The sequence below is a fragment of the Varanus komodoensis genome, unplaced genomic scaffold (genome assembly GCF_004798865.1).
Source record: "Varanus komodoensis strain SLA01 unplaced genomic scaffold, ASM479886v1 scaffold26, whole genome shotgun sequence".
NCBI classification, from domain to species: Eukaryota; Metazoa; Chordata; class Lepidosauria; order Squamata; family Varanidae; genus Varanus; species Varanus komodoensis.
The window spans coordinates 7,180,230-7,201,055 of NW_025335684.1; the positions used below are offsets into that span (position 1 = coordinate 7,180,230).

A 20,826-nucleotide genomic window follows, 5' to 3' on the forward strand; every position below is an offset into this window, starting at 1 on the left:
AACCACAAAATAGCCAGAATCAGTCTCTAAAGGAATCTGAAAAAGAAGCACAACAGATGTAGAAAAAGGAAAGCTTCGAGTGCTGGGCCAGAGCGAAGGTGCCACCAAACAACAACACAGTCTCTGGCTCCATCACAGCCAGAATAAGAGCATAAGAGCAGACATGCTGGTCCAGCACTCTGTTCACACAATGTCCAGCCTCCTGCCTCCAGGAAACCCGCAAGCAGGACGTGAGTGCAACTGCACCTTCTTGCCCATCTTCCCCAGCAACTGGTGTACACAGCCACACTGGCTCTGAGACTGGAGGCAGCCTAAGGGCCATCAGGACTAGTAGCCATCAGTAGTCTTCTCCTCCATCCATTTGTTCCACCCCTTTTTAAAGTCATCCATACTGCAGAAATGAGTTCCACAGTTTATCTCTGTGCCATGTGAAGAAGGGCTTTCTTTTAGCTGTCCTGAATCTGCACCCATCAGCTTCATGGGATGACTCCACTAGGTTCTAGTGGTGCGCGTGATGTTCCCCCATCCATTTTCTCCATGCTTATTATGAAAACTGGCATAAGAACATGAGAAGAACCAAGCAGAATCGGACCAGGGGCCCACCTGTCCGGCATTCTGTGGCCAACCAGCTGTCTGCACCGACCGACAAGCAAGAGACGGGCGTAACAGGAATGCACGTAACCATCCCTTGCCCTTGCAAATGAGCAAGAGATGGCTGCAAGCATCCACATCCACCCATCTGGGGAGGCCCGGGTTCTAGTCCCCACTCGCCCATGAAGATCTCTGGGCCTGCCCACTGCCTCTCCGCTACCCTACCTGTTGTGGGAATAAAAGTGGAAACGGGGAGGAACACAGGAGCCACTCCTTGCAAGCACAGGTAACAACAGAGGATGCCAGCTGTGCTTTGGAGCACACTGCCAGCGGCACAAGCAGCCCTCGCGCTTCACAGCGGACACGGAGCTGATGGAGCTTTCCCACTAACTAGGTGAGAGGATGCGCTGAAGAGGAGCCCCCCGAGAGCAGAGGGCAGAATGTTGTCTGGTCCACCTAAGTGACCCAACCAAGCTCACTCTTCCAGGACGAAGATGCAGGTTCAAAGGCGGTTGTTTTTTGCACTTCTCAAAATCCAGCAACCCAACTCTCAGCTCGAAGGTGGGTACAGGAGCCCCTCCACAATCAAGGGTGATTTTTCTGGCTGTTGTGCATTTCCCCCCATTCTGAACGACTGATGGGCTTTGCTTAGAGCCTCGTGACGGGCAGCAGGCGCGTTACGCTCTCACGCACTGCTAGGGTCTGCACTTCGGGCCCTGCACCGCCCACCCCCCACCGAGTGGAGCAGTCCAAGAGAACTTGTCCAAAATGGGACTTGGCCCTCAGGCAGAAGTTGCTCTGCATCCCAGTTCCAGGACCTCTTATCTGAAATCCAAGGGGTGGCTTGCCATTGCCGCACCCACCTGTGAAAAACAGGTGCCTCTTTGTGGTTTCCTTCCTCTTCTCCAGACAGGGGTTCAGGAGGCGAAGGAGCTGCAGCACACGCTCCTCCCTGCGCGACTCGGTCAGGCAAGCGTCGTTCATTACAAGATATGGGTAAATCTTCCCATTATGGCCTCGGATGTACAGCCTTCGAGCCGCGGTGTTATGCTTTTGTACTATCTCCACTCTGGGCATAAATCTATCAGGAGAAAGAGAGAGATAAAAGCACCTGAGCTTTCAAAGTCTAAAGCTTCATTTCTCTCCTCCGAGATGAAAGCTAGATTTAAAAGGTGTGGGGGGGGGGGGGATGAAATGCCATACTTAATGCTAACAAAAGGAAGCATATTAGTGACAGAGCTTCGGCGAGATGAACATTCCTGTTATGAATTTTTATAATGATGCAACGTTTTAGGCTGCTATGTTTTCTATTATGCAGCTCAGTCCAGGATCGGTATTTGGTATGAAAAGCTTCCACAAAAACATTTGTGCCTTTTGTCTTCCCCTAATTGAATGACACGCATTTTTTCTTTTAAACACAGGTTGTCCAGTATATGTTGGGTCCTGGTTTTTAAACTACTGGCGGTGAAGCTACAGGGGGGGAATGCAGTGCCGAGCGCACAGGGGGATGGTTCTGGATTTTAAAGCAGAGTCCCGAGCGCTTAAAGGCCATCCCTCACTGTCGGGTCCTCTCCTGAAAGTTCTGAAAGAGGCACCAAGCACCTACACTTAACGTATCCAAAAAGGGAGAATAAAGGAACGCCATTCATGCCCGTCCATCTGCAAGTGGATTCAATCTAATCTGGACAACCCTACGAAAGGCACTGCATCCGCTGTGGCCGGTCACATGCCCAAGACGCACGGAGAGGCAGAGAAAGGGCGCAGGGCTACTCCATCAGCGCTGCCGAGACCAGCTGTCCACCTTTAGGTTGCCCCCGATCGTCCCCCAGTGGCGTCACCTGCACATCCCAACCACTTAGTATAGGCCCTGTAGCTTTTGCTCCCCTGCGACTCTCCCTGTCCCTTTTCTCTTGCAGGCTGAATCTTGTAGAGGGTGAACCCAAATGCAGGGAATGTCTAGTTACTGTTATTATCTTTTGATCCACAAGTTGCTCTGGAAGCCTTGGCAGCTGAAGAGCAAGGTAGAAATGCTTTCAGAAAAACAACTCTCTCTCCACCAATATTCTGCGTCGCACAGAGGCCGGTGATACACCGTCAGGGAGACTAGAAGCAAGCCATGAAGTCAACAGCCTCCTTACGGGACTGCCCTACGAGAACTAGTGATTCAGTCATCGAAAGCCTCTGCGAGATGCAAGGGGGAAGTGAGGTCTTTCTACGCGCCCTGCCAAAAGCCTACTTATTTTTTCCCTCTTCCCCTTCCACCTCCCCACCTTGAGTGCGGTGACTTTATAGCCTGCAAGCCTGCAACTAGGGGGCTGGCTTCTTCTACTGACTTTGACTCTGCTCCAGGAGCTTTGGCTGGGGAACAGAGTGAGAACTGCTGTGGAGGGGGCAAGGGAGGTGGAGGTTCTATATAACCATCACGGCGAAGAGCTCCAGATCAACCATTTTCTCCCATGGGTATGTCTAATCTCTTTTGAAACCAAACTGGAAGTGCTCACATTCTGTGAAAGTGAAATGTTTCCATCAGGCAGAATGTTTTCAGTCCCCGCCTCTAATGACTGTATGGAGGGCAGAAGAGCCTCCAGGAATATACAAAAATACTTCTATCATTGTTCTGTTTTTATGCTTTACTGTAAACCAGATTGCTTTGGCTATAGGGAGATATAGAAATAGATAGATGCAACACACAAAGTTTGGACTCCTGCCAGTAAGAACGAGGCTATTTCTCTCTCCTCTGTGCCTTCTATTTTGCCAACCTTGAAGGAACGTCTCCTTCCTTATATGCCCTCATGCCCTGTAAGATCTGCGGGAGAAGGCCTGCTCTGGGAACCCTCTCTAAAAGAGGTAAAAAAGGTCAACTCAGAGTAGGGCCTTCTCTGTGGTGGTGCCCAGACTCTGGAATGGACTTCCCAGAGAGGGATGCCTGGCGCTGAGTCTATACTCTTTTCAGCGCCAGGTCAAAACCTTTTTATTTAAACAGCATTTTAAAATTAATAGTTTTTAACATTTAGTCGTTCTTGTTTTGTTTTGTGATTTACCGTTTATTGTTTTATTTATACATTGTTTTTAATTCATTTATTGAAAATTGTTGTCTTTTAAAGCATTGCAAGCTGTCCTGAGATTTTTATATAATAGGATGGCATATAAAAGCGTATAATAAATTAATAAATAAACCCTACTTTACCGTGCAATCTTGATGTAATAATGGGTGGGCTTTGGCATGAGGAACTCCCCGGGGATTTCCACTTCTGCAGTCTGGGCAGAGAAGTTGCTCAAAAACCGACACTTTTCCTCAATAAGGAAGAACTTGGGGAGCTGTTTGGTTTTGGCCTCGAGGATCTTGATCCACTTCTTCAGTTTTGAGATGAGGTTGTGAAGTTTCATGGAGCCTGGCACACTGAAGTCGAAGTCTATGGGGAGGTGGGGGAGAGAACAGACGGATGAACGGGAGGAAGGAAAATAGAAGACAGAAGCATTTGCTTATGAGAAAGCAGAATGACAAGTGTCAATGCAATTGTAGCAATAATGCAGGTAAGCAAAGCTCTGTTCGGTGTGAACACCCTACCGAGTTTGAAATCTGGGCACAGAATTCCTTCCCAGCCTGTCCCTAAGCAGTAAAAAAAAAGGGGGGGGGTTGCACAGCAGAGTTTCTAGAAAACTAGAAAACAGATTATTGCATACATCTGAAATTATTACAGCCGCTATAATTTAGGCTATCATACATATTGCCAAGCAAATCCATGTATAAAACAGAAGAGTCTCTGGCAGAAGTAATTCGAGCTGATCGCTTCCTATTTACACAGAGCCAAAATGGCACAGAATATCTATTAAATATCCTTGTTTTGTGATGTGTTTTCACATTACACAGGTATATTTCCTGCTGGGCCATATAGGCAACTTTTTTTTAAGGCCAAGAGCATTTCATTCCATACTAGCTTAACTGTGATAGAGTTAACTCCATGATATTACCTGGATAATTCATTCCTTTATCACCTGCAACCAAAGCCTTCAAAATAATAAAGAAACATGCCCTAAATCATGGAGGTGGTTTAATTTGGGCTGGAACAGACTCAGATTGGAGTTCTCCTCTAAACCTGCTTGAAAATCAAGATGACTGAGGTAAGATGGGCAGCGAGTGAAGACAGGTGTTGTTTTTTTAAAGTATTGGTAACCTCTTTGGGTTCTGCTCTCTCTCAGATTTGCTAATATCCTCACTTAGGAACATTTTATAGAAGTTCTAAAGCTTGCCAAGACATTTTGGACATGGCTTATCGGACAATGACTGCTCACATACAGTGGCTTTAATCTTCTGTTTTGTCCAGAGTTGGGATTTCTGCTGCATCGGTGCTTTTAAAGGTTGTTGTTGTTGTTGTTGTTGTTGTTGTTGTTTTTGCTCTTTCATCCACTGCTTTTGCAACCTTTAATCTTGAATTCAGACAACACGACAGACCCGCAGCGGGAAAAATGCACACACCATGGCAGGTGCTGTCTGAACCCAGCCACTGTCTCTGGCAGAGAGGGCTGCCCCGGTTTGCTGCACCTGCTCATGCAGTCCACCCCCCAGAGAAGGGTTCCTGGTGCAATGCTGTTTCCTTTCCGTGCAAGCAAAGCCCTCTCCTTTCTCACAGGCATTGGACAGAACCAGCCTGGTGGCTGCTTTGCCCATCCCTGAACCGCTCCTTCTTCTGCACTGTGCCATCTTTCAGTCTTTTCCACATTCCGAAACCATGTGCTTTGCCTTTTTAACAATGTCAGTGGCAGTTTAGTCTTGGGATGCCTGTAATCCACCCAGAGAACATTGGTGACTGGACAGATTAGAAATGTAACAAAGGGAGAAGCTGACCAGCTTTCATCCACATTGAGCTAACAGCTTGGACTCCTTGTTATGCATGTTACTTGTTGTGAGTCACGGAGTCGCGTCCGACTCATCGCGACCCCATGGACAACACTCCTCCAGGCCTTCCTGTCCTCCACCATCCCCCGGAGTCCACTTAAGCTCACACCAACTGCCTCAGTGACTCCATCCAGCCACCTCATCCTCTGCCGTCCCCTTCTTTTGTCGTCAATTGTTCCCAGCATTAGGCTCTTCTCCAGGGAGTCCAGTGAGTATCTAGCCTTCTAAAGAGTAGTCAGGGTTGATCTCCTCTAGGACTGACCGGTTTGATCTCCTTGCGGTCCAAGGGACTCGCAGGAGTCTCCTCCAGCAACACAATTCAAAGGCCTCAATTCTTCAGCGCTCAGCCTTCCTTATGGTCCAACTTTCACAGCCATACATTGCAACTGGGAAAGCCATAGCCTTGACTATATGCACTTTTGTTGGCAGGGCGATGTCTCTGCTTTTTAGTATGCTGTCTAGATTTGCCATAGCTTTCCTCCCCAGGAGCAAGCGTCTTTTAATTTCTTGGCTGCAGTCCCCATCTGCAGTGATCTTGGAGCCCAAGAAAATAAAATTGGTCACTACCTCCATTTCTTTGCCAGGAAGTGATAGGACCGGATGCCATGATCTTAGTTTTCTTAATGTTGAGTTTCAAGCCAACTTTTGCGCTCTCCTCCTTCACCCGCATCAAGAGGCTCTTTAGTTCCTCTTCACTTTCTGCCATGAGAGTGGTATCATCTGCATATCTGAGGTTGTTGATATATCTCCCGGCAATCTTATCCCAACTTGTGATTCAATGCATGTTACTAGCAGTTTGCCAAAGTTGGGACCATGTGCTGACTCCAATCTTACAAGAACTGACCAAGGCGATATAAACCTGACTGTAACAATCTTAGGGTACACCCAATGTTCATCTCAACCAGCACACTGCCAGATGTCCTCCAGATATTTTGGACTGAAGAGCTCTCACACTGCATCTTGGCTGGGACTGATAGGAATGGAAGTCCAAAACAGCTGGAGGGCAGCTGGCTGAGGAGGCCTAAACCAGCCAAACTTGATCTTTAAATCTCAGACTTAACCTGGAGAGAAAAGAATCCAGCCAGTGCCTTTAAATGTAGTGTGCATATAGTGAAGTAAATGCAAGGTTAATAAAACCCAGGCATCTTCTGTCTGAAACATTCCTTAAAGCTGCTCTTATTATTATCATTCAAAAACAAGAAAGCTTATGCATACTGTTTTAAATTATTAAAGTTAACTGTTCTCAAAGGTACAGACAGCGAATTACAAATGCAAATAGTTTCAGGGTGAAATCCTATGCAGGCTTAGACAGGCTTAGACAGGGAAATAGGCTTAGACAGGCTTAGACAGGGAAATAGGTCCACAGCCCACAGTTCCCAGATAGCGAGGTCTTTTTGTATGCACAGGATGTGTCCACAAGATGCTTTTGTAGATGGCCACAGGATAGGACAGGGTCTCAGCTGCAACCTCAGAATGCATTCCAAGGTCAGAGCTGAGAGTCTAATGGTTCCTTCCATGCTGGCAGAGGCCCCAGAGTCATGTCCTGGAGGTGGAGGAGGATAAGCGGAATCCCGATAAGGATTGCGGAATCCCAATGAGGTCTCAGCTCCTTCCTCTCACAAATGGGGCAAAAGACATAGATGGTCAAGATCAGCCATCTATGTCATCTACGGGATGGGAGAAGCACTGGTCCTCCTCTGGCATCAGCTGGATGGCTCCAATCCTCAGAGCGTGAAGATCACAGAAAACCACACTGGACAGCACCCCAATTCACATAGGTGGCAAAAAAGAAAAGGAAAGGGGAAAAGATTTCAGATGTCTTGGTAACAACTATTATCTGACTCATCCTACCTCTTTCCAACTCTTAGCAGTCTAAAGATCCCTGATGAACTGGACAACAGTGTTCCAAGGTTTGTTTTTAGAAAAGCAAGTTTTGGACCCACTGAACATTCCCCAGGAGCAAGAAAAATACCCAGGTGAATTTATATTCTCTTATTCAAAGGGAAGATATCGAGCAATTATTAAAGGATATGATGAAGTGGGATAGTAAATTTAATAATGATCGAAGCTAGCCTTCTCCAGTGCCCTCCAAGGATGCTGGGCTACAGTTCCCAAGAAGGGGCAGGCTGGTTAGGAATGATGGGAACTGTATTCCAGCACGCCTCTAGAAGGTGACAGAATATGGCAGGCCAATCCAGAAAATCCAAAATGCATTCTATGACTGAGCTATAGCTCTCCACCAACGAGTTGAAGCCCACCTGGCTTCTATATCCCATACTGCTTTCGAACCTCCACCCCACCAGATCACCACATTGGTGGTCTGCTACTTCTGCACAGGATTTTTGCCTTCCTGAAAGTTCAGATGCCTCTTCCAAGGCGTAGTTACCAGCAACAAGAGGCATAAGATGAAATGTGCCGACATCCCTGGAATGCTGGCCCTGTCTCTTTGCCTTAGGGGCCCATCATCCCAGGATGTGGCCCCCGGGAGCATCTCTGAAATAAAGTTTCAGGCACTAAAAGCTCAGGGAATGGAGGATGTTCCCTTGCTTTATGGCATGCTAATTCGCTATCCCTTCTTGCTCGGAACCCATGCATCTCAAGAGCCACTGGGGAAGCATTCCACGAACACAGCCAATGTGCAAAATGTTTTGCCTCGACACTTGTTCTCAGCAGGCCAATTTGCATGCGTTTTGTAACATGCTTGTTATTCCGAAACGTACTTATTTTGCTAAAGAAGACCACAAATACTTGCCAGATTATGAGGAAATTAAAAATCAGACTCAAAATGACTGCCACCCTTCCTGGCAACCCTCGGTACTTTTCATGTTGCCAGCACAGTGCCTCTTCTCTCAACGACAAATATTGCTAGAAAAATCCGATTATAATTCCAAGTCTACCCTCTAGTGAACAATCTGAGTAAACCATTCAACAGAAGATAGGAACGTGAAATGCGGCACGATTTGGCTGTTTTTGGCTTCCTGAAGTGCAGGAAAATGTCGCCAAACAGTGATTATAATATTCCTGTTAATCACATGCAAAGAGCTGAAGTTAAAAAAAACAAAACAGAATTCAACAGCATTAATTAAAACATGCAAACATGTATGCGCGCCATTCATTTCACCATAGGAAATGAATGCGCTCAAAATACACCTATTTTGGACATGTCCCCCATTCATGTTTTGCTTCTGTGTAGCAGATGGGGAGGACGGAGAGTGCTCAATTAATCAGCCGTCTTTGTTTGTGTCGGGGGGGGGGGGGGGGTTCCACAGAGTGACTGGCTAAGCAAATTCAGGCTCCAGAAAGGGCCAAAAATCAGCAGCGCTACAAATGGCACAGCACGGCTTCCTTGCTTTGCAGAGGGCTTAATTAGACAGAGAGGAAATCGCTTTGATATCAGTCTCGAGTACAACCCAACTCTTATTACCAGTAACCAATTCTTATTAGTTTAGGCAGCACAGCTGACTTTGGCAAAGCGATGATCAAAAGATGGGATGAAGCAGGGCAGGAAGCTTCATTAAAAGTAGAAGTCACCCTGCCTCAGTGACTTCCAGCCACACGGTGACTGGCTAGGGAGGATGAGAATCGTAGTCCAGCTCATCTCTGGAGGGTGACAGATTGTGGAAGCTTGATCTGGAAAATCCAAAATGACACCCTTCAGATGTGCTGAACCACAGCTTCCATCTGCCACTGCAAGCGCAGGGACATGATAGGAGATGGAGTCCCAGTTACTGAGGAGCAGAGAGTCTGAAGGATACGAATGAGTATATGATCCTCCCCTCAGAATAAAAATAAAAACTACCCACTAAATGAGCGACGGTTTTTATTCTTTAAGGATACGCCAAAATATACCACATAATGTACCTGCCCCACCTTGCCTAAATGTGTAGACAGTTGCAGAGCAGTAGCCTGGCCTAGTCCTACTCAGAGTAGACCTGCTGAAATGTCACCAAATGGCAAGAATAATCATCTTGCTGAGGCCATACAAATAACTGTAATAAAAATATCCCATGGTATTGATTTAATCATACGCAGCAAGCCATTCCTTTCACTATAGGATTCACTCTAGTTCCGGGGGAAGTGACCTTTTTGTTTATTTTCCCCAGTTCACTTTCTGGGAAATGGGTATTTTGGGACTGGCCAATGCCCACTGCGGTAGCCACTGCCTGAATAGGCTACCCCTCCCCACCCCAGAGCTGCCATAATGTGACAGTGCCCATGACACCCCCCCCCCCCAACGTTCTACACCGACCAAAAATGGCTGGGGGTTCCAAAATGCCATCCATCCAGTCAAACCACAGTGCAACGGCACGAAGACAGCAGGTTTCTGTTTGCCAAACACAGCCCTCCATTCCGCAGTGGCCAGCGCTCTCAGAAATCCCACCCCTTTCCCGAAGGATCCCTTTAGAAGCCTTTGCACACAGCTCCGACGTGCTGCTTTGAACCAGAGTTAGCTTTCTTTGCACAGAGGGAAGGAAAACCAGCCTGAACGAGGCAACGAAAGGGAGAGTTAGTCTTGGTGCGTGCTCCAAGGTCAGGCAGATTTGGATGCGTCCGACGACAAGGGGCCGTGGGAACCAGAATTCTCAGAAGCAGAACTGGGAGAAGTGGAGGGGCTTCCTGCAAGGGTGTCCGTTGAGAATGGTCGGCATTTACGACAGTGGGGGGGCGGTGAGAGAAGGACTCCTGCAGCCAGCCAAGCCTGGCACTTCTTGGCCCCATGATGCGCCACTGGGAGAGATGAGCCAACCAACGAGAGAGGTGATGTCCACCTCCCAAAAGGACATCCCAGAGGGAAGACCCCCCCCCCTCCAGGGGTACTCCAAGGAAGAATGCGGGGCAGCAGTTGCTAGGCTGGGTTCAACGAACCACTCTGTGCGTGCCCAAAGGCTCGTTCTTGGTTGGTTGTGCTTCCTGGGAGAATAAAGAGCTTCTGCCAAGGAGCAGTCTGTTGTTTTGGATGTCCCAAGGGGGCAGGGGAGCACTTGGCTCTTGACACAAACCACACGGGGTGCTTGATGCACCAAGTCACCCACGCCTCTTGTTCTACTGTAACGATGCTTGGGGCACTGGTGGCGCCGAGCCATTGTCATCCCAGTCACAGTGCACAGGGAGAAGAAGCACACCCGGTCTCTGGTCAGCTGCCCCCACCTCCTCTTCCCCATCCTGGAGCTATAGGGTGAATTGGAAAGTGTCCACGAACACCACAGGGAATGTGGCAGGCGGGGGCTGACTTCACTCAGACTGAAACAAAGGATGCAGCTGCGCACTGCACATTAAGGGTAACATGTAGTTTGGCACTGTGTGACAAATCAGGCTCTTCCATGCCTTTGCAACGGAAAACAAAGCCAGATCCTGTTGTTCAGACTTAATGTTCAATCAGGTTCAAGGCAAGGAAACCAAGCTACGTTTCAACCAGGTCCAAGCCTCGGGTTTTTCTAAAGAAGTCCACAACATGTTCTGGAAATAAACATAAAGGACTTAAAAGAATTTGTTTACCACCCATGATGCAAATCATCAACTCAAACGCAGGGAAAATAACACCTGCACATTTGCATTTACACCTGCAAATATCTGGCAAGGCTTCCAGAAACCCAATAGTCAGCTTCAAAGAGAGGCAAAGCAGAGGGTGGGGGAACCCACCTAAAACATGACAGGACTATAGTTAAGACCAAGAAATTCCACACGCTGCTGCTCCAACCTCAGCTGTGGCCTAGTATGGTAATTAACTTGGCATTAATTCCACTGTGTAGATTCTATTACTGTTGCAAATTAATAAAAAACTTATTTTCTGAAAAATGAATTAAATCCTGAAAGTCCACAAGGCAAGCTTATTGACCAACTTAATTGCTGCCATTTTCTTCCACCCTTCAACTTTAATTTAAACTCCAAGTTTAACAGATTAAAGCAATCTCATCTCACACTTACTAAAATGGCTGTTTTAATCCTGGAACTGCTCGTGCCTAATCATAATGGGGGAAAAAATTAAATCTGCATAAGATATCAGAAAGTGTTTATTATCCTAAAAGAAGAGAATCCCTTTGGTATCCCGAGGGCTTTGAACAGTTTTATCTTAGAAGCTGAGGAAAACCAGCTCCTTTGTTTGAACGGGACGTACAATTTTCATAAAACGTCAAACAGGCTGTTTGCTTACCACATTCAAAGGCATCCCATCGACACATGCATAAAAACATTAAGTGTGGTTTTACTTTCAAACTGGAGGCAGAAAAGGCAAAATTCTTGGTAAGTAACTCCTCTCTTTCCTCATGCCTCCCTGAGCATTAATGTCAGGCCCACCCCATGCGCGCGAGTTTGACGGCAGTCTCACTGCCGCTGGGTGACGGAGCTCTGCATGATGGGCCATGCAGAAGGTCTTGGGTCCACTCCCAGGCTCTCCCAGTAGGGCTACCCCACATCCTGGAGGACTCTTGTCGCTGCTGGTCAGCGCTGGCAACACTGAGCTAGATGGACCCGTGGTACCAGTTCATTCCAAGAGGCAGCTTCCTGTGGCACGGGTCTGGGTCCTTCTCGGCCCAACGTGCACTCTGCAGAATTGGCCCAGGCCCTTTCCCACCCTCTCCAACTGCAGTGGGGAAGGACAGAGCGGTCAGGACGATGCTGCAACCCTTCCCCCCACCCCACCCCACCCCTAACGGGCCTGTCCCTGCAGAGGTGGCAGGAACCATACCATCATCCCACCAGAGTTTGGGCTTCCAACTTCCCGCATCCCTTATCACCGGTTTTGCTGGCGGGAGCTGATGGGAACTGTAGGTCAAAACACTGGGAATGATAGGCCAAGTTGCCCACCTTTGGCAATAAGGGCTTCAGGCACTTCCACGATCCTCTCTCAAAAGGCGCTGGACCACTTCCAGACCTTTTCGCCATAGATGGCGCAGGACAAATTTGCACCTCTAATTTCTCCTTTGCCATTTCTATTCTAAATCAGGTCTCCGACATGGCGCCCACGGGTCCCAATTATCACCTATAAGGTTCTCTGCCCCACCCTAATTTAATATATTAGGTGTCCCCCACACCGTAATTATTTTTTAACTGAGACACTGACAAGGGACAGCAACTAGGGCCGTTGTCTTTGTGTGAGTTAAGCAGTGTGGTTTTGTGTTTTTGGAGCTCAGACACACACCTCTGCTTTCTGTTCAGGTTCCTGGCAAGATACGTTTGAGTCCCACCATCTTACCTTCTGGGAAATTAGCGGTTAATAACTAGCCATGCCCACTGCGCCGACCATCTTATGAACAAGCGACCCCAACAAAGCAGCGGGAACACTCACAACGCTCTCAAAAATCCAAATGGGCCCAGCAGCTTAAAACATTTGGGGACCGACCACTGTCCTTAAAATACAGCATTCCTACAAGGCTCTCGAAAGCACCATCTCGTGCCAGGTGTCTCAGGAGCCCACAAGCAACACACCCCTTGTGTGAACACCACGGACAAGCGAAGTTATGTCACGCACCTTTATCCTCTCTAGCAGATACCACACAGTACATCTGATCATCTGGTTCAAGGCTTCCATTATCTCCTACCACGCAACCCCTGAGCTTCAAAGAGGGCGTCAAGCAGGGCTTCGTATGCCCTCTAATGCGCAGGGCATCGATGTGACTTCCACAAGAATCCCGTAAGGCCTCATGTTTCGGTGAGTTCGCATTCCAAACATGCATGTTAGCTACGCTGTGGGACTGTGAATTCATTTTCCACGTGACTCCATCAGCCCACGACAATACGCTGTTTGAGACGCTCTCCTCTGTTTCAGAACCGGTTTACCTTGCAGCAGAGTGCTGCCGCTTAAGGAAAACAAGCAGGGTGCATTGTTCTTGGATTCTGGCTGCAGGCAACACAAGGGCTGAAACGGCCTCGATGACTCTGCCCGGCCTAGAAAGCGCTCACGGTATCGAGGGCTTCGCAAGCACCATCTCTCCCTGAACAAGTTTGTTTGCTTTGATTAGGGGCATCAAACCACTGTCAGGATGAATTCCGTTTAAGAGACACTTTTGGGAACAGCATTCCAGTTGTGGGCAAGCCCAGTGGCAAAAAGGGTAAGCCCCCTGCCCGAAATACCAACATGTTTTAGCAGGAAAAGATTACTGCCAGTAATTCAGTGTTAAAAGATGCATTGCAACCTTATTAAAATGGAAAAAGGTGCGAAGAGCAGGAAACCTCCAAACAGTCGCCAGGGACAGGATGTGGCCAGAGGAAGGGGATGAAGCCCCTGAGAAATCCCAGAAGACCAAAGTAAGCCCCCTGAGGTCAGATTTGGCCCACACTCAAGTTGCACCCCCCCTTAGATCTTCAGAAGCCCTTGCCCATGTGCCACAGCTTTTACCCTGGTATTGACCCAGCCACAGAACACTTTTCTGAGATGCCTCTGTCTGGACCTGCCTACAGTTACCTTTTAGGGTGTGGATCAAGACTCTTCTATTTTCCCTACCATTTCAACAGAAATATATTAGGATCGCTTGCTAATAATGTCGCTGGTTTTGATAATGCTATTCCTTGTGTTCAATGTTTCTATCAGAATACGTTGCATTATTGCTCTGACTTATTTTTAACTTCACCTCATAAGCAGCTACAAACATCTAGGATGGAGAGGTGGGACAAAAAGCCCTCAAGTAGCCCCCCCCCCCGATGCAGATGCGTCCTTTCGCGCAACACGCTCCACAGAAGAGGTGGGCTGGGAGTTAAAATGGCAAAGAGCAGGTGCGCCCCCCAAAGCAATGTTTCTGTGCATTGCTAATCCATAAATAATGGAAAGCGAGGGTAGTTAATGGAAAATTAATAAGAATAGTGCAATGCTTTCTTTGAAAGGCCGATTAGAGCTACTGATTTAAGTTCCCCAATTCAAAAGAGGAGGAAAACAAGCAATTCCATGAATATTAGGTACCCAAGGGTCTAAAAATAGGTCAGTTATGAGGATGCTACTAATTTGGGAGAAATATCCACACGACTGCCCCACCATCACGAATCAGGTGCTTACCGCTGGGCAACGGAAGCGTGAACCGGAGCTACTCAGAGACCGTTTTCCTTTGCCCGAATGGTTTTAAGCAATGCTTTCCCTAAGCTTGCAATGCTCAGCATAGTACATGCAGCTCACACGATAAGCAGAGAATCGCCTCCCTTACCTAGCAACCAAACTAGGAAAAAAATAACTTTCCTGAGCGGCGATGGGGCTTTGAGATACAGAGTCAGGGCTGCCAGCCCAAGTCCAGCAGTGCCCCTTAGACAAGGTCAGCAGCTGGGCCTGTGGACCTTGCCCTGCTCCAGCCAGCGGTGGGGTCAAAACCCCTTGCAGGTGCCTCCTCCACACCATGCATGGGAAAAACCTTGCCATGTGCACCACCCCCTCCTCAAACGGGCCCACCTCCTCAAAGACAGAGCACGGAGTTTCAAGCTACGGAGCTCACCTGTTGTGAACTGCCCTTTCAGTTTCTGAAAGACGGGATCTTGCGCCGTCGCCTGGGCTCTTCGGGCTAGAGACTCAGAGGCAGCACTGGAAAACATGGTGGAGACGTTGGAGACGTTTTCCAGGCCGACGCCAAAGGTGCTGACCAACTTCTTGACAAAATTCAGCGTGTGGGGGGTGATCTTGGCATCCGAAACAGCTCCGCTCTTCTCAAAGGCAACCGAATAGCACTTTGCCAGGCCTTGCTGCAGCTGTCGAAGCACCTGATGCCGCCAAGCACAAACGAAAGAGCACAGAGAGCGCCTTCTCAATGGAAAGAGGGACATAACCCAGTGAGAGCCAGTGTGGTGCAGTGGTTAAGAGCTGGGACTGGGACTCAGGCGATCCGGGTTCGAGTCCCCGCTCAGCCGTGGAGCCAACTGGGTGACTCTGGGCCAGTCACAGACTCTCAGCCCAACCTGTCTCACAGGGCTGTTGTTGTGGGGATAAGATGGAGGAGGAGAATGATGTAAGCTGCCTTGAGCCCTTTGTAGGAAAAAGGCAGGCTATAAATCGGGAAATAAATAAATAAAAACATAATGCAACAATAGGAACAATAATAATACCTCCTCGTGCCAATTTTCCCTGAACCAGACCATCTGATCAACAATTCCCTCCAGAGAAGAGAGGAGCGTCGGATGCAGTTCCCGCTGCATGTGCATGATCCGGCTGCAGCGCCACATGGGGGCCGTGGCTCTGATGGGCCCAGGGTCTGAAGCCGAATGTGACTGGTTTCCCACAGAACTTGGCTGCTGTTGTCCAGAATCTTATGTGGATTGCGTGGGTGGAGAAGAGAAACATGCACAGGGAGAATATCATTCATACTACAAAGCATTCCACAGCCTTAAAAATAAGGTGCAATTTCACCGGAAATTAGAAAAGACATTGCGATCTTGCTACATCACGTTATTAACATAATCCTTTACAAGATTCCCCCCCACCCAATAAACAAGCACTTCATGTTTCCACTTCAATAAAGCTGACAGAGAGAACACATCACAAAAGACCCATGCGGAACACTCGTTTATGGTCCTGGCTCTTCTCTAACTGCTTGATGTTTGCCCTAAAGCGGAGGTGCCGTGAACAGCTAAGCTCCTTTCCAGAATAAGCATTCAAAGTGGCCTTTCCATTCCTAAAATCCCATGACATGACTGGGTTCCAAAGTCTACATTAACCACATGGAAACAGTCATTTCTCTGAAGGACTGTCCACAGAGAGAACAGGAACACTGTCCGAAGTATAAACAGCAGCACAATGCCATCCAGTGTGAAACGTGGAACAAGCTGCAAGCTAAAATAGGCTGCGCATTTCCGATCATTATGTTCATCTCCCGCACTTGCCAGCAAGTTCTTTTTAACCCTGTTGGGCATTTGGGGTGATATTTTCATGCCCATTTGTGGTCAGATATAGAACAGTTTTGAACCTCATCTTTTGCCAAAACACGCATGCTCTCCTACAATTGGGGGGGGGGATGTCAAGAGTTCTTGGGAGCCCCAATTGGCTGCAACCCCACCCACAGCTGCTCAAAACACTTCTTCTCCTGTTAGGCAGCATCCACAGCATCTACAGAGCACCAAAACTGGCTAGTGAACATGCTGACTTTGACTCTTCTGACACTCTGCAACTGCTGTAAATTTGGGGGTGGGAGGAGGCAGTTGCTTCCCATGTACTGCTCGCTAGTGTCCTGAAACAAGGGAATGGACGCTTCTATAATAACACATACGGCCCTTTCCAGTTGGGCATCCATGAGCTTGAAGATACATGGGAAGAAAAGTTAAAGCACACTGAGAAACGGAAGAACCCTGGCCAGCTGCACGAAGGGAAAGCGGGCTCTCCCACCCGTCTCACTGATTTAATTTCCACCCCTTCTTCCAACTCCATACCTTTTCCCTTGTGTGCTTAGACTATAAGCCTACAGACAAGCATTTTGTTTTACTGATAATATAGGCGCTGTTCCAGGAAACCTTTTGGCTAAGGAGCAGTATAAAAATAACTCAAATAAATAAACAGACATTGCGAAATTCCCTTTTCGACCCGATCGCTATTTTCAAATTCGTGCAGAAATTCAGACAAAGTGGGGTTAACCTTCTGGATTTATTATTACTATCCCCCAGACATGTAGAAGGAAAATGTATTTGGTATCTCAGAGACTCCACGGGAATAAAGCCAGGGACACTGCAGGCCTCAGATGCCGTCCTTGTACGACTGCATTACTACCGTCGACCAATCCTTAATAGAATTACTCTCTTAAATTTTTACACGAGAGAGCTCAGTTTGTTTTAAACCACAGTGATTTTGACTTACTGGGGGGCTACCTGACTCTGTGATCAGATTTGGAAAATGCTGTTTATGAGTTTAAGTGGTGGACCAGAGCACCTGCCTGCCAGCCACCTGAACAAGTCAGGTAGCTAAGCACTGCCTTGCCGTGTTGGCCACCTACCGCTCTTGTAGCGCTCGCGCTGTTCTATCTTCAGGGTCAAGTAGAGGGTCCTGATTGGGAAATACACCGCCTGGGGATAGACACGCCCAACCTATTTCGGGATAAAACACACACAGAACCCATGAGCCTGTGCTCCTTGTCTGCAGGAAAATGTTCTTTAATAACAACAGTAATAGCAATACTAATATTCATAACTGTTTAGGCAACTTTAAAGTTAGAACAAAAGGGCCCCATGAGGCAATGCCAGGCCCGAGTCTTAAGCACAGCGGGGACAGAGAGCCTGGGCCAATGAATTAAATAATGAACAGCACAGCTTACCCCACTTCCGTCCACCCAGTACGCCTGTCGCCTCTGACACTATCAGACATCTATGTGCAACTTCTGTGCAAAGCATTTGGCAAAGCTCCTTGAAGGCTTATGTGGTCACATTCGGCACATGCAGCCCCCAGGTTCCTGGAATTTATCTGAGATACTGGCTACACATCTTGGGCCTGGATGCATTGGGTTTTATAATAGCAATTGGGCCACAGGGTGGGCAAAAAGGGATTTGCTGGGGGCAAGGGGAGGGGGCGGGGGTGAAGGCTTAGGCTGATTCCTGTAGGGGCCCCAGCCGCCTTCACCTACCCTTCCCGAAAATGGCTGTCTAGATAAACAAGGCACCGCAACAACACACCTTGCTTTATGAGCAAGACAGGTATACTTCCGCTTTAAATATTACACCTCCCTCCTATGTGGATGTCTGATGACAGGCACTGGGTGATCAGAAAGGGGACGCATGCTCTCTCCCGGTCCCCAAACCTGAACGGCAGCCTTCCCCAGCCTGGTGGCTCAGAAGATTTGGGACTACAGGTTCCAGCATCCCTGACCACCTACGGTTTTGGCTAGGGCTGATGGGCACTGAAGCCAAAATACTGGGAGAGCACCAGGCTGGAGGAAACGGCTGCAAGGGCTGCATCCAAATCAAGGCATCATCCAACAGCACATAAAATAACTCGGAGAGGTTACAAGGAGAAGCTGACAAGGATCTATCATATTACCTTGTAAGCCAGACATCTGCATAATGAGAACACACAGAAGACTGAATAGATCCTACTGATGCAGTTGAAAGAAGGGAGAGACACTAAAAGACACCATCTAGTCTTTAAATAAGACCACAATTCCCAATGAGCCACGCACTGCATGTGCGCCAGGCCCATTAGAGCGAAACCTTACTCCACAAAATCGCTTGCTAAGGGTGAAAAATAAGCATAATGGAGAAAGATACCATCTTACCAAGCAGCGGTTTCATGGCTCCTCCAGAAACACACTCGCTCACACACTATGAATACATTTTAATGTGGCACTGGGAGCTTTAAATCTATACATTTGGGTCCCATTAAATGAAAAGAACAATCTGTCCGACTAGATCCTACAAAGAGAGGCAAATGCGAAGCTCGAGCAAAAGGGTTTGCCCACCATCTTTTTAATTTTAACGAAGTGCCCCGCTTTCATCCCAAGGAACTGAAATGCAGTAAGAGGTTGCGATACATCCAGCTCCGTAAATGTGCGTCAGATCACTGAAGGCCCATGCAACATGGTGCTCAGAGCAAATGCAGCAAGAGTTTGTTCCTGCCTCTCCCACCTGCAGCGCATTGATGTGTGCCATGCTCTCGGTATGCCCTCTTTGCCCAGATGCCCCGTTGCGATTTTGCAGCCGGGACAACCGGCACAGCTCCTTCTGTGCCAAATGGCCCATCTCCCATAAGGAGCAGTGCTTGTACCAAGCACAACTCTCCATACACAGAAGTATATACTTTCATTTACCGGAGAAAACAGAAGGTTGATAAGGACTTTGTTCAGGAAGTCATGTAGATGCATACAGCAAATCCTAGTCCTACATTATACCTGCTGATTGTGCTGGTTTGCAAAGTTCAAACGGACAATTTCTTACTACCTGTAGGATCACCTTTAAACAGAGTAGTTTCTCTTCATGAACATAAAACCCTTCTGGAATGATGGTATGCAATGCTACTTTATCAATACTGAATTAAAACACTGCATATGCAAATATGCACACCCAGGCAAAGGCCCTTGAAAAAAATCTGGAAGTATATGGCTTTCAATTTATCCCTGAGGTTTTACAGAACTTAAACCTGTATAGAAGAGATGAGAAGCAATGAACCAGAGGTGACCCCTTCACTGTACAGCCATGGAGAGGCCGTGGGCTCTCCCATACTAGAGACGTGCAAAAAGAAACTGGGATGGTGTAAACTGGTGTCCTGCGACAGCAGGGGTTGGACCTGATGGCCATCTTGGCCCCTTCCAGCTCTACTAGTCTATGATCCTACCTGACTGATAAGATTCAGCAGAAGTTTGCCCTCTGACCCAACCAGACACGTTAAAAGCTGTGGAATCCAAGCCAGCCACTGGATTGGGGGAACGCCAATACAGTACTTGTCCACCGCATCAGCCAAGGTATTCTTATCATCATCAAAGCTCAGCAGCCACAGCACCTAAAAGCAAAGAACAAAATGAACGAAACAAAGGAATACATTTTAAACTGGGAGGCCGGCGAGCTGCAAAGTCAAGCTTTGCTTGACGGGGTGCTGTTGCATTTTGGTGCTCAAAATACCTTATACCCAAGTTCTTCAGCAGCCTACTTTTCTGTACTGTTTACCAGTTTGATTTCAAGGAAATGATGGCGGCCCTTCTGTGAGAGCGCCTGCGGCATTCTCCCAAAGTTACAAATGTGCCCAAACCGGCTGAGCAGAGAAAGTTCAGGGCTTACATGCAGTTTCCCCTTGCCAAGATCACAATAATTTCTGCTAAGCCAAGAGGAATCTCTACTGTACTCACTATAATATGCAAAGCAAATGTAACTTTTACAGCCTGTAAAAGTCATTGTGTTGCTGCTATTGTCAAACAATTAAAGGTGTGAATCTGTGCCTGTTTAGACAGAAGAACCAAGCACAGCTGCTTGGGGAACGCTGGAAGCTGTGGGACTTTTCTTTCGTTCAAACATGCATAAGATGCATCCTAAGAGAAGGAAATCTTTGCTATCGACTGCCAAGAATAGCAATTCTATGCTGCTGTGAGAGATGCTTCCATGGCACACTGCGGCACATGCCAGAGAAGGCTTCCTGTACTTGCTAGACAGGGTTACATAAACATTTTTAGCTTGCCTCTTTGCCCCCCAGTGGCCCGTATTCATCAAGGTCCAACTGAAAGCCATGATGGCCAGCGACAGATTTTGTCCCAGAAGTAGTGAGGTATTAATTATCTGCACTGGAATCAATATTACCAGACAAGTCCTTTATGCCTTAATCAAAGAATATGTACAACTGGCTTTAAGAGGGTCAAAACTGCCACACTCACTGTGCCAAATGCCATTCAGGATAGCTAACGAGGGATATGAAAATAATATTAATATTTCTATAACTGTGCATGCTAACAAGGGATAGATTCCAC

General features: G+C 47.6%; 1 protein-coding gene across 7 annotated transcripts in view; it reads right to left on the reverse strand.

The window, feature by feature from the left end:
* LOC123024950 (transformation/transcription domain associated protein) overlaps positions 1-20,826 on the reverse strand; it is a 142,099-nt gene that overhangs the window by 13,023 nt on the left and 108,250 nt on the right. For all 7 annotated transcript variants that reach the window (XM_044433259.1, XM_044433265.1, XM_044433263.1 and 4 more), the window contains 6 exons: positions 19,707-19,871; positions 17,380-17,470; positions 15,506-15,705; positions 14,902-15,163; positions 3,779-4,004; positions 1,455-1,672 (listed from right to left, as the gene is read on the reverse strand). In XM_044433259.1, coding sequence (XP_044289194.1) covers positions 1,455-1,672; positions 3,779-4,004; positions 14,902-15,163; positions 15,506-15,705; positions 17,380-17,470; positions 19,707-19,871 — 1,162 coding nt within the window. The remainder of the gene's footprint in view (positions 1-1,454; positions 1,673-3,778; positions 4,005-14,901; positions 15,164-15,505; positions 15,706-17,379; positions 17,471-19,706; positions 19,872-20,826) is intronic.